The sequence below is a fragment of the Neoarius graeffei genome, chromosome 3 (assembly GCF_027579695.1).
Source record: "Neoarius graeffei isolate fNeoGra1 chromosome 3, fNeoGra1.pri, whole genome shotgun sequence".
NCBI lineage: Eukaryota > Metazoa > Chordata > Actinopteri > Siluriformes > Ariidae > Neoarius > Neoarius graeffei.
The window spans coordinates 73009122-73022876 of NC_083571.1; the positions used below are offsets into that span (position 1 = coordinate 73009122).

At 41.7% G+C, this 13755-nt stretch overlaps 1 protein-coding gene across 4 annotated transcripts in view; it reads left to right on the forward strand.

The window, feature by feature from the left end:
- The window catches only part of LOC132883539 (butyrophilin subfamily 2 member A1-like), a 33701-nt gene that overhangs the window by 6995 nt on the left and 12951 nt on the right, over positions 1–13755 (forward strand). Inside the window, exons 2-12 of one of the 4 annotated variants that reach the window (XM_060917264.1) lie at positions 2638–2700; positions 2876–3220; positions 3310–3468; positions 3649–3789; positions 3871–3960; positions 4277–4318; positions 4396–4509; positions 6663–6776; positions 6919–6972; positions 7350–7415; positions 8196–8417. In XM_060917264.1, coding sequence (XP_060773247.1) covers positions 2638–2700; positions 2876–3220; positions 3310–3468; positions 3649–3789; positions 3871–3960; positions 4277–4318; positions 4396–4509; positions 6663–6776; positions 6919–6972; positions 7350–7415; positions 8196–8417 — 1410 coding nt within the window. Of the gene's footprint in view, positions 1–2609; positions 2701–2875; positions 3221–3309; positions 3469–3648; positions 3790–3870; positions 3961–4276; positions 4319–4395; positions 4510–6662; positions 6777–6918; positions 6973–7349; positions 7416–8195; positions 8418–13755 lie in introns of those variants that run through there. The other 3 variants (XM_060917263.1, XM_060917266.1, XM_060917265.1) reach the window with 3 other exon arrangements.

Here is a 13755-nt window from a genome sequence, read left to right on the forward strand (position 1 = left end):
TGCAAAACAAACAGGGTGGAAAGGGTCATTTTTCATGGAATAATGGCTTCAGGGTGCTCTGCCAGTATCCCTTCATCAGATCTAGTGTTGAATAAAATCAAGGCACATCTAACCGATCAAGCAGCTGGTCAGTGGGAAGCATTGAGTACAAATTGAATTTACACACCATGTTGACTTTTCTAAAATCTTCACAGAACCGCATCAACCAGTCAGTTTTGGGGACCAAAACCACTGGGCTGCTCCAATCACTGTGCAACTCCTTGATTATCCCTATATCAGGCATAGCTTTAAGTTCATCATAAACTATAGTTTTCTTGTGCTCAGGTAAGCGATAGGGGCAGCTGTGCACCACCACCCCAGGGCCATCTCAGTGTGATGTTCTGTGTGGTGTGTATGACTGGGGAGAGGTGAGAACATGTTGGAAAATTCAGCCTGCAACTTGGCAACCTTTGAGAGTTGGGACAGTGAGAGGTAGTCTCCACAGGGACCCGGGGTAGATTGGGAGGCTACTTTTGGTCTTACCTCCGGTCCTAGCTCCTCTCTCTCAGGGACTACTGTTGCTAATGCCACGGGAATCCCCTCATTCCATAATATGAGCAGATTAAGGTGGTATATCTGCCACACCCCACCTCTATCCATTTATTTCACCTCATAGTCGATGTACCCAACTAGCCGTGTGATCTCAAAGGGCCCTTGCCACTTGGCAAATAATTTTGAGCTTGATGTGATAAAGCAAGCATTTTATCTCCTGGTGTGAATTCCCATAGGTGTGCACCCCTATTATACAACGTGGATTTACATTCTTGTACTGGTCACATTTTCTCCTGAGTTATGTGACTAAGTGTGTTGAGTTTTGCCCACAGGTCAAGAAGGTGTTGAATTTTGTTTTTACTATTGGAAGATCCCTCGTCCCTATTTTCCCTGATGATGTCCAGGGAAGTAATTTTTTCTCAAATTCAGTTTTCAGTGCGAGTAGTCTCTTCCTGTGTCTGAGTGTCCAGCATCATTTGATACAGCTCATCCTTAATAATTGAAAAATACAAATGGGGTGAGTGCAATGTGAGGCTGGAGGGTTTGACCATCGATTACTCACACTTGGTCAAAAATGTGTGTCAGAGTCTCATTGTGCAACTCCTCCAGTGGAGGATCCCTGAGGGGAAACCCCTCCCTGCCTTCTGTGTCCCCCTGACATGGAGCTGACATAGATGGCCCTGGAACTACCTCCCCAGCTAATGCTGCATACGTCCCACACTGGGTCTGTCTACCACTCCTGCCATCTGCAAATAGTTTCTTCATGAGCAGATGGGTGAGGTGGGGACTAACCACCACCTCTACACTATGATTTCCTCACTGAAATTGGATTCTGACAGACACCAGAAGGAATTCATGAATATCCCCGTGCACACACTGCACATTCACCACATGTGCTGTACCCAGTGCTTCACCTTGAATCAGGCTTTGCTGGATGGAGGTCTGGTTACAGCCTGAATCCACCAGTGCATGGTAAGTACCCCTTGGATACTCACTGGTATGCAGTACGTCCATAATTAATCAGGGGCATTCTGCGGTGCATCAGGGATCCAGGCCACTACCCCCACCTCCATCACATGGCCCTGATCATGGAAGTGTACAGGCTCCCTGCAGCGCCAACACACCGACAGTGAGAGAGAGAGAGAGAGAGAGAGAGAGAGAGAGAGAATGAGAAGGGGTGAGGTGCCTGCCTGCTGCCGGAAATGCCACCAGATGGTCCTCAGCCAAGTAAATCTCATCTTTCGGCAATGGTGGGCGGTGGCACTGGACCCACTCCACCATTTCCCCTGGCAACCAGGTGATGAACTGCTCCAGCACAATCCTGTTGATGATTCCCTCGACATTGCAATCTTTTGCCATCAACCAATGCTGGAAGGTGTCGTGGAGATGCTGGGTGAATGTGAATGGTTGGCCAACCCCCTCCATGTTCAGTGTGTGGAACCACTGATGGTGTTACTGCTCTGGGATGCAGCCGACAAGCTGCAAGCCATTTCAGGTTTGACTGATTTCAGGTCAGTGTGATCCAGTATGTTGTCGGTGGGCAGTTGCTGTGCCACGAGCTGGGCCTCTCCAGACATGAATGGCAGCAACCAAACTGCCCGCTGCTCTTTTGGCCATCCCCACACCTTGGCAGCTTGCTCAGAGTTCCAAGAAGACTAATGGATTGTCTTGAGGCCCCATCTGGGTGAGGGTGATGCACACATGCAAAAAGATCTATGCTAGATCTCCCTCTCCCACTGGACTCTTTCTCTCCACTTTTTTAAGCCCTCGGTCATCACTGGAAAAGAGGAAACACATACACACACATTAGTGTTACTCAAATTCAGGTGTGATCACTTTTGCCACTCACCTCCCTTGGCCTTGCTCTCCGTTCACAGTCAGATACTTGAAAACGCCCCCACCTTCACAGGTTCATTCTAAGCTTAGAAAATATAGCAATTCACAGTTACATGTAATATACACTAAAGAAAACATACTTGTGCATACTATATTCCATTTCTGTTAATTGATCCCCCGAAATCATATATAGTTGCTCTTTAAATAATGTTTGTGGTCCAGTGGCTTCTTTCACACACAAAATGTGTTCACTTCTTCTTCTGTTAACAGGTCTACCACTGAGATGGGTTTTACTGTTTCTTTTTCCAAATCTCAGCCATCAGACTTCTTCTGGTCAGTGTGATTATTCATTACTTAAAGGTTGAGCTCAAGTTACTAAAACAGTGCACTTAGAATTTAACTAACTTTTAAAAATTCCAACACAGACTCTTTGATCTGTTCTGATCAAGGCTCATAAGGCTGATTTTAACTGACATGTTGCTGATTTATGGTCCAAACGCTCCTCCAGGGACATTTTCAGTGACGGTTCAGTCTCCAGTCTCAGCGCTGCTTGGTTCCTCTGTGTCTCTGCACTGTGCTCTTGCAAATAACATGGATGCTCGACACCTGGAAGTGCACTGGTATCGTCCCAAAATGTCTGACACCCCAGCCCTACTCTACAAGAACACACAGATCCAAAAGAGTCCTGTAGATGTTCAGTACCAGGGCAGAGTATCCCTGTCAGGAGAACTGGACAAAGGAGATGTCTCTCTGAAAATGGAGAAACTGATGCTAGCAGATAGAGGAGACTATGTGTGTCATGTGGGCAGTGAGAACTGGTTTGATGAGGCCACGTTGTCCCTCAGCTTAAGAGGTAACGCTTAGTACATTTAATTTTACAAATGAAAAGTTTGTGGTGGTGATTCTAATATCTCTCTCTCTCTCTCTCTCTCTCTCTCTCAGCGGTGGGATCCACTCCTGTTCTCTCCATAAATGAAGCAGGAGGAGGGAAAATGAACGTCAGCTGTCAGTCACATGGTTGGCTACCTGAGCCGTCAATCATCTGGACAGATAAAGATGGGAGAGATCTGAAACATCTCAGCAAAAACAAGTTCACCAAGAGTAAGATCTACTCACGTATATTTACATTAAAGAACTGAATAAATAGCCTGGCAAACCAGACCAAATGTGAATATTCGCTAGGCAAAAAATATTTTTGGCCGCTAGGCGGTTGGGTCTAGTTTACTAGGCTACCGAATAAAAGGAAAAGAAACCAAAATTCTCACTTTTTATTATTCTCAGATTCTGAAGGGGTTGTAGATGTGACCTCATGGCTGATTGTGTCTCCCTCGGAGTCTATGTGGATCTCCTGCTCTGTGGGTTTGTCTGATCAGGAGAGAAAAGACAGCAGAATAACATTATACATCCCTCTGTGTGTCACAGGTAATTCACACTGAAAAAAGTATAATTTATGGAAGGACATGTTGACATGGTGGAACATGGTGTTTGTGTGTATGTGTGCAGAGTCGGTGAATGGATATGCCATTGGGATTCCCGTTCTTCTGCTGCTGTGTGCCGCCGGAATTGCAGTGTTTTGCATGTTACATAAAAAAGGTATGATACAAAAATTGACTTACTATATGAACCAGGAGAATGAACATATAATCCAACAAATGTAACTCTAACAAAAAGTCAGGCTGATGGAAACATGCTTGTATATGAGAACATTATGAAGTGTAACAGTACTGGGTCCTGATGGCGTATGACTAAGGACTGAAACAGTCCAATAGACCAAAGAGGGAGTCTTGTAAAACTTTAATTCTGCCATTTCTGTAGTTTGAAGAGAGAACACCTGAAAGATGAGGACTGGAGCAGGTCTTTAGCAGATCTTTAGCAGGTCCAATACAGCACAGTTTTCTCTCTGTTGTAGGTCTGATTCTCTCTAAGAGAAAAAGGACAGAAAATAGAGGAGGTAGGTGCTGGGGTAAAATTCATTTAATTAATAAAACCCTGCTAAATGAGTGATAATAGCAGCAGTTTTATTCACAGATAAAACATCAGGAGCTCCGTCAGAAAGAGAGCCTCTGAACAAGATCCCTGTGGAGAATCAGGATCAGAATGACGCTCCATTCATGAATACAGTTCCTGATGATGTGGTTGTAGGTTGGTCACATCCCCTCATTTATACACACAATACACATCTATCACACGCCTGATGAACAGTTTAGCATCTAATTATGTTTTCATCTCAGAAAATATTTAAGGCCTGTTACTGAAACATTGTATTTTTTTCTGCAAATAGATATCGATCAAAATTCTGAGCAAAAGGCAGAAATACCACCAACTTTAACTCCAACTAACGGTGTGTTTTAAAGCAGTTTAATGAACCTCTAACACACAAAATTTATAACCATTAAAGCTGCTTCGGTTGTGTATTTGAGGGAACCTTAAAGGTTCTGTTTAAAATTATTCAATAAACCCTTAAGGAACCCCAGCAAAAGTGTTTTGTATTTGAGGGTTTAATTTATAATAACTGTGTATTGGTTTTAAAGAATTCAAATTAAATGGCACGACTTCTTGCATTTTTCTGATGATACACAAAATCAGTGCAATTTTAATCCTAGAAAAGCTTTATATCTGTTTCTATTATGTTTCTATAATGTGTTTTGTGCGAGCAGATCTCAATCAGCAGAAATCATCTGAACAGCAGAATCCTGAGGCAGTGAAAGAAAAAACACAACTTAGAGGCAAATATACATTAGTGTAGATTAATGGAGTTACAGCACAACAGTGCACCTCAGAATACTGATGTTTTCCCACCCTAATTCCAAAAGATTTGGGACGCTGTGTAAAACTTAAATAAAAACAGAATGTAATGATTTGCAAATTATTTTCCACGTGTATACATTCACTAAAATTTGATATAAAAACAATATATTTAATGTTCTAACTGAAACTTTATTGTTTCTTTTAAATATACACTCACTCTGAATTTGATTCCTGCAACATGTTCCAAAAAAGTTGAGACAGGGACGCGTTTTCCACGGTGTTACATCACCTTTTCTTTTAACAATACTCAGTAAGCATTTGGGAATTGAGGAAATGCACTGTTGAAGTTTTGAAACTGAAATTATTTCACATTCTTGCTTGATATGTGACTGAATTTGCTCAACAGTCCAGGGTCTCCATTATCATACTTTGTACATCATAATATACCACACAATTTCATTTGGAAGTAAGCAGGCAGGTCAGTTTAGCACCTGCACTCTTTTTTTTACTACAGAGCCATGCTGTTGTAACATGTGCAGAATGTGGCTTGGCATTGTCTTGCTGGAATAAACAGGGATGTCCCTGACAAAGACATCATCTGGATGTAGCATGTTGCTAAAAAAACATGGCTGTACCTTTCAGCATTAAGGAAGCCTTCACAAATGTACAAGTTACGCCTGCCATGGACACTAACACACCCGCATACCATCACAGATTGTCTGTGAGATTAGATTACCAGGGAATCATAATTTGAACCAGTGTAGACTTACTATTGTCAATACACCGATAAGTTTATGTACCGGGTTCAGAGCAGTTAGTTTGAGTACAGTGAGAAGCATTAAAAAAAAGACACAGACGTGATCAGAAACTGGAACGTGTAAAATCGATGAAACATCAGTGTCAGTACTCTTAGTTTCTTCAGACTGATCAAGTTTTTTGATGTTAATCGACTAGCAGCTTTTGCAAAATAAGTTTGCATGTGACATTATAGTGTTTGGTCGAGTGTTGATTATAACAGGAATGATTGTGAGGTTCTCTGAATTGTTGCAAGAATTGTTGTGACTGAAGGAGGAGCTGGTAATACAAATAGGAGATAAAGAGGTCACTGGGATAACTCTCAGCAGAATCATCAGAATCGTGGGAGTTCAGTCACTTCGTAGAGCTGTTCAACACTGAATATAAATATATTGTCTGCTACAACTTGAGCGCCTCGATTACTTGGGTGAAAACTCAGTCATTCCTGAAGAAAGAGGTACGATTCCAGAAAAGATTAAAATTGTCAATAAAACTAGATTGGATGAAGGGCAAGTCAACTGGAGGCAATTATGCAGGCTCAGAGTGCAGCTAAAACACACAGATCCTCTTCCATGGGGTGGAATTGGACCGGAGATTAAAAAAAAAGTTTTTCTACAGGATTGGAAAAGGCTAAAAAAAATACTTAGATGAGATTAATTTAGGTCAGATTCCTGTTTTATAATCTCATGGTCACGGATGTCGTTACACCTTCCCTGCTAAATGAGTGATAATAACAGCAGATTTATTTACAGATAAAACATCAGGAGCTCCGTCAGAAAGAGAGCCTCTGAACAAGATCCCTGTGGAGAATCAGGATCAGAATGACGCTCCATCCATGAATACAGTTCCTGACGATGTGGTTGGAGGTTGGTCACATCTCATTTATACACACACAATACACATCTATCACACACGTGATGAACAGTTAAGCATCTAATTATGTTTTCATCTCAGAAAATATTTAAAGCCTGTTCCTGAAACACTGTTTTTTCTTTTTTCTGCAAATAGATATCGATCAAAATTCTGAGCAAAAGGCAGAAATACCATCAACTTCAACTCCAAGTAATTGTGTTTTTAAAGCAGTTTAATGAACCTCTAATGCTTTCACAAAATTTATAACCATTCAAGGTGCTTCAGTTGTGTATCTGGGGGAACCTTAAAGGTTCTGTGAAAATTTTTTCAACAGATTTTCCAAGTAAAACTCTTTCAGAAAGCAAAGTACCTTTAATTACTCGATAAACCCTTAAGGAACCCCAGCAGAAGCTTTTTGTATTCAAGCGTTTATTATAACCGTGTATTGGTTTTAAAGAATTCAAATTAAATGGCACAAGTTCTTGCATCTCTTCTAATAAGACACCAAATCAGGACAATTTTAATCCTAGAAAAGCTTTAAATCTGTTTCTATTTATTTTTTTCTATAATGTGTTTTGTGAGAGCAGATCTCAGTCAGCAGAAATCTGAACAGCAGAATCCTGAGGCAGTGAAAGAAAAACCACAACTTACAGGTAAATATACATTAGTGTAGTTTAGTGGAGTCACAGCACAACAGTGCACCTCAGAATACTGATGTTTTCCCACCCTAATTCCAAAAAAGTTGGGACACTGTAAAAAAATAAAACAGAATGTCATGATTTACAAATCCTTTTCAATCTATATTCAGTTGAATCCCAGACTGTTGAGCAACTGAAGTAATGTATCAAACAAGAATGGGAAAGAATTTCATTTTCAAAACTTCAACAATTTGCATCCTCATTTCACAAACGCTTAGTGATGTTGTTAAAAGAAAAGGTGAAGTAACACAGTGGTAAACATGTCCCTGTACCAACTGTTTTGGAACTTGTTGCAGGAATCAAATTCAGAATGAGTGTATATTTACAAAAAACAATAAAGTTTATCACTTTGAACATTAAATATCTTGTCTTTGTATTCAACTGAATATACTGTAGGTTGAAACAGATTTTCTAAAACATTGCATTGGTTTTATTTACATTTTACACAGCGTCCCAACTTTTTTGGAATCCGGGTCTATTTTTAATGTTTTGAAATTTAGAAACTGGCAGATAACCCTGTATGTCTTGGTTTTTAGTTGAAATGTTCCAAATATCTATTTGTTTTAGAAATAAATTTACACAGCACACAGGTATCAACTTCATTATTTAACTTCAGTGTATTCGAACTTCTTAACTGCTCCTGTTTGCTGGCCCTCACGCCTACTTTTCATTAAACAGAACATCTGCTAACAATTTAATACCAATACACTGATAGTCAGTTCTGTTGAAATCCAGAATCCAGAGGAGATCAGAGAGACTCCAGCTCCTTCGCTCCAGTGTGCTCCACTGCTTGTTCAGCCACTGAGGAACCAAATTCCACTGCCTCCATCTCAAATCCCAAACCTGCTGCCACCATGTCAGACAGCGAACCTTCTACCATCACCTCAAATCCTACACCTGTCCAAGATGCAGTAGACAATTTAACCATAATGTTCACTGGGCTGGAATCAAATCCAGGTAAATGAGGTGTTCAGCTGATTCCTAAACCTCTGACACTGAAATATCAGAATATAATGCACTCAGAGAAAATGTACAACCCTTAAAGGTTCTCCAGTTGTTCCTCTGGAGGAACTGTTCAAGATTCTATTTCAAAATTAAGAATCCTTAAGGAACCTCTGAAGAATCCTTTTATTTCTAAGAGTGTAGGTTGTATTCAGGTATTTAGTTAGGTTAGGTTTCTTTATTAGTCTCCACCAAGGAGAAATTTGTCTTAGAGACAGGGTGGTTGCAGCACCATAAAAAGACAAAAAAGACAAAACACCAAAAAAAAAGATAAAAGTAACGTGCAATACGTTACCAGTGAGACATACAAAAGACAGGGATATATGTAAGGTACAGAGACATTGGATGTCCTAACCCACTGCCCCTGTCGCATCAAAACCATACCATCCCTCCCTCCAGCACTCCCACACCACTCCCATCACCCCCCACCCCACCCCACCCCACCCCATCCTCCAACCATAAACACATTCATACTATAATAAATATCTAAAATTACATTCATTCCATAATTAAAAAAAAAAAATTATAAGAGCAAGGATACATTCATTGCGCCAGCTAAGGTCGCTGTCTATATGCACCCCCAGGTACTTAAAAGTGCTCACCTGATCAATGGCCTGGCCATGTATAGCCACTGTGCCCTGGCCACAGAGGGACCTTGGCCAGGACTCCCTGGAAGAAGAGATAATGTATCTCAAAGGGACATTCCTGGTAAAATAAAGGAGAAATAAAATAAAAATTCATGCATACCCCCCACCCAACTAACACCCTCACAGTCATTACTTCATTTCATCACCAACTGCGGTACAATCCCTAACTAAAGAGGTCCATTTTGTCCCACTCAATCCCATTCCTTCCCTGTTTATTCAGTAGTTTAATAGACTGGGGTATAAAGGAATGTTTGTAACGATTGTGTTTACACAGAGGGAGTCTAAATCTCCTCCCAGAGTTCAAAAGGATATATTCTCCATTCAGTACATGATCACAATCTGATGCAATGACATTCGCCTGTCTAATAGTGGCCTGCTCAAAGAGCTCCTGTGGATTAAGGGGGGGCGTCACCCCCATAATCCTGCCTGCAATTTTGACGAGGCTTGAGATTTCCGCCCTGTGCTTTACTGTTAAATTGCCAAACCAGCAGGTAATGCCATAACGAAGAACAGACTCAATTGTAGCTCTGTAGAAAATTAACATTATGTTTTTACATACTCCAAAGGCTCTGAGTCTGCACAGAAAATGAAGACGCTGGTGGATTCTAGTACAAACATTAGTCACCTGGGTGCGCCAGCTAAGGTCGCTGTCTATATGCACCCCCAGGTACTTAAAAGTGCTCACCTGATCAATGGCCTGGCCATGTATAGCCACTGTGCCCTGGCCACAGAGGGATTTGGGATCTAGCACCATCTCTACTGTCTTTTTTGTGTTAATATGTAAGAAATGTGAATCACACCACTTAACAAACTTATCTACTGCTGTTTGGTGAATGTTCAAATCACCATGTTTAGTGAGGAGGCTAAGAATAACAGTGTCATCTGAGAATTTAACAATATACTGATTTGGCCCAGGACTCACACAATCATTGGTGTACAAGGTGAACAAAAAAGGTGAGCTGACGCAACCCTGGGGCGCGCCAATACTGCATGATGTCATATCAGACAACGTAGAATTAAACTTAGGCCACAACAGGTCATTTGATAAGAAAGAATAATACCACCTAATTAAAAACGGATTTACATTCAGCTGATTTAACTTTTCAAGAAGAATGTGTGGCTGGATAAGATTAAAAGCGGAACTAAAATCAACAAAAAGAAGTCTGGCATATCCAGCGGGATTTTCAAGACGTTTAAGCACCAGGTGCATTATTGTTGCTATAGCATCGCCTGTGCTGCGATTCTCGGTGTAGGCAAACTGATCTTTATCAAGAGCAGGTTGCACATCTATGCGAAGTTTCCCTATCATTATTTTCTCAAATAATTTAAAAACATTTGAGGTGATGGCCACGGGCCGGTAGTCATTATCCTCTTGAGGACTAGCCTTTTTAGGAATAGGTAAAATAACGGAAGTCCTCCATAGCTTTGGTATCCTATAGGAGTCAATAGATAACTGAAATAGTTTTTGCCAAGCTGGAGATAATTCGTCCGCAAAAGACTCCAGAATAAAGGCAGACAAGCCATCTGGCCCTGTAACCTTCTTAGTATTAATACATTTAAACATCATAACTACCGTTTCCAGCTGAATTTCAATCCTATGCACATTGAGGTCACACACCACATTTTTCAAAACATCGGCACATTCTGCACTATTGTCCACATTAAAACGCATATAAAAATTATTCAGTTCGTTTGCCCTAGCCCTTTCATTGAGAGCAAACAAGGGCTTCCTTTTTACAGTCATATTTGTCATTTGTCTGATCGAGTCCCACAACTTCTTTGCATTGCATTCCGCCAAGTCTTGTTCTGCGCGCTCCTTGTGTTGCCGCCGCGCTATTCTTATGTGAAAGTTCAAATCCTTTTGGGCCACTCGAATTGCAACCTTGTCCCCCACCTTAAAAGCAGCTTTCTTTCTTTTGATACACTGGTTAATGTCATTTGTTAAAATACGGTTTGTTGTTGGGATACCGTTTAACAGTTTTGGACGGTATGACAGCATCAATACAAATGTAGCCTGTGGAATTAGTACCACACAGGACACAGTTCTTCTGGGGTTTTCAGTAAGTTTTATTTTCAAGCATAGGTGCAAAATAACTAGACTACAACACGTCTTGGGCCGCATCCATTCTTCACTCACGGCTGTAGACTGTAGCTAAAGAGTTCAAACTTATATACAAACAATACGGCAGTAGGCTTGCCTACAAAACAAAATAAAAGAACAGAAAAGATCATAAACAACCACAACCCATTTTGCTAGCATTTACAAATTAACAACTGATATTTTCTTTACTTACAGGTTTCGTTATCCTAACAGGTACAGCCCACGTTGCTGGAGGAATCTTCACACATCACGAACAATCTTGAAACATCGCAGTTTATACAGTCTCTAATAACTTGTTGATCTCATATCCCAAACATCATGTTACACATCTTCAGTTTTGATGAGGACTTGTGTAACAAGCAACTTATAATATAAGAAAAACATACTTATAGTGCAATTTCGTTGAAACACATTTCAGTACAGCGCATTCTGGTCAAAAACTAATGCCGCTTTTCCACTACAAACGCGGCTGAGTCGAGCTGAGTCGAGCTGAGCAGGGCTGTTGGAGTTGCATTTCGACTACAACCGCGCTGAACCGTGCTGGCTGGAAGTGGGTGGACACATTGGGTGGAGTTAGCGAAAGTGGGTGGATGTCACGTGATGTCGTTAAGCAGCGCAAACAGTGACATCAGTGACAGTGGCGGAACAAGTCAGAGCCGGGCCGGGGGCGGGGCAAATGACCGGGCCCTTTATTAAAGCTTATCATAACATCATTTTAGGCTACAAAATGTCCGCAACTGCGTTGTTTACCAATTTCAACACTACCAGGTGCAACTATGTTATTTAGTACATCAAGTCCTTCAAACGAACATGTAACTCAGAAACAAAAAACATTAGGATACTGTACATGGCTCATAATAAAACATCAATAGCCTATACTGCGCACATTATTTGAAGGGCATACGAATGAGCGCTCAGAGGTTGCAACGGTGACAGGAAGAGTCAGAAATAAAAGGAGGGCGGTGCAAACCTCACTGAATGCACTGTGTTTACCAATTTCAACACTACGGGGTGCAACTATGTTATTTTGTACATTAAGTCCTTCAAACGAACATGTAACTCAAACAAAAAAACATTCGGCGACATACTGTACATGGCTCATAATAAAACATCAATAGCCTACTGCGCGCATTATTTGAAGGGCATACGACGAGCCTTGCGCTCCGCGAACTCGTCCACGATGCTCTGTATGTCACTGATTCAGTGATCTTTTAAGCAGTAGTCTCACGACCCGAATAGTAAACAATAAACATGGAGGACATGGAGTCGTTAGTGTTGCTGGTCTTGGTGCTGTGGCTTGTTGTCACCGACAACGCCAACAGATACTGGCAAGAGCGTATAGATGAGGCGAGGCGCATAAGGCTTCAGAAATTCTCGTAATTCGTAATTATTCTTCTTCCGGGTTTACGGTGTTTACAGATCCCAGCGCGCTCACGGGGCGTGTGTGGGCATGTGAGGACACGCCTCCTCACCAATCAGTGCACAGGGGAGTGTCTGCTCACGCCCCCAACCTCACTCGGCACGGCTTGGCTCGCTTCAGCCCCACTCCAAAACGGTGCGAGTTTTAGGGGCTAAGCAGGGCTGAAACGAGCTGAGTCGTGCTGGTTTTTGGTAGTCGAAACGCGAGCCGTGTCGGGCTGAAGTGAGCTGAAGCGAGCTGAAGTGAGCTGAAAAAGGGTAGTGGAAAAGGGCCATAAGTACGGCAAGCAAAACCGCTCAAACTTCATTCCAAACTCCATGTACATTTCAACCTCATCAAATAAAATGGTCAAATACTGCCACCTACAGGATACCCTCCCACAATTCTCTCTGGACATTGATACACTTCGAATTTGGCATTCATCACACTGTAACCATACACATACATATTTATAAATTTATCTATTACCACCTGGTTACATTCTCCCCTGCATATGTCAGCGTCCTCGATGACTTAATTGGTCTATTAAGAACTCATTACCCCCAGTCATATTTCTGACAAACTTCACTTACAGTTCACACAGCCTGTGAAACCATCTTTTTGCTCACTGTTACTGCATTACAAGCTGACCTGGGAAGATGAAAAGGATTGCTATGTATCCCAGCTGTGGTTCTTGAACTCCGCTTAAGAGGAGGTAAGTTAGATCTCAGATCCGAGGCATTTGGCACTTCTACCCCCGCTTCGGAGGGTTCACCCTCCACCTCACCAGTGATTGGTGAAGAGTCGTGATCTTGTTCTAATCCAGAGGCTACAGCATTTTCATTGCTTTCAATCTCTACTGATGCACTGTACTCATCAGAGGTAAGTGGGCTAGCTACTTCTTCAAGCACCACAAAATCAGGTTCATGACAGTCATCAGACATACATTCCTCCATAATCACAGGCATATCCCCATTAGAATCAAGCACTTCCTCTGTGTTTTGTCTGGACACGGGCAAATCACATGGTCTCAACTCTGTTCTATGTACCCTTTTTGTGGGACCTCCCTCTACAGGCTCGACAGTATGCGTAGTACCCTGAATACCCACTACCTTATACACAACAGGACTCCAGGCATCCTGGATT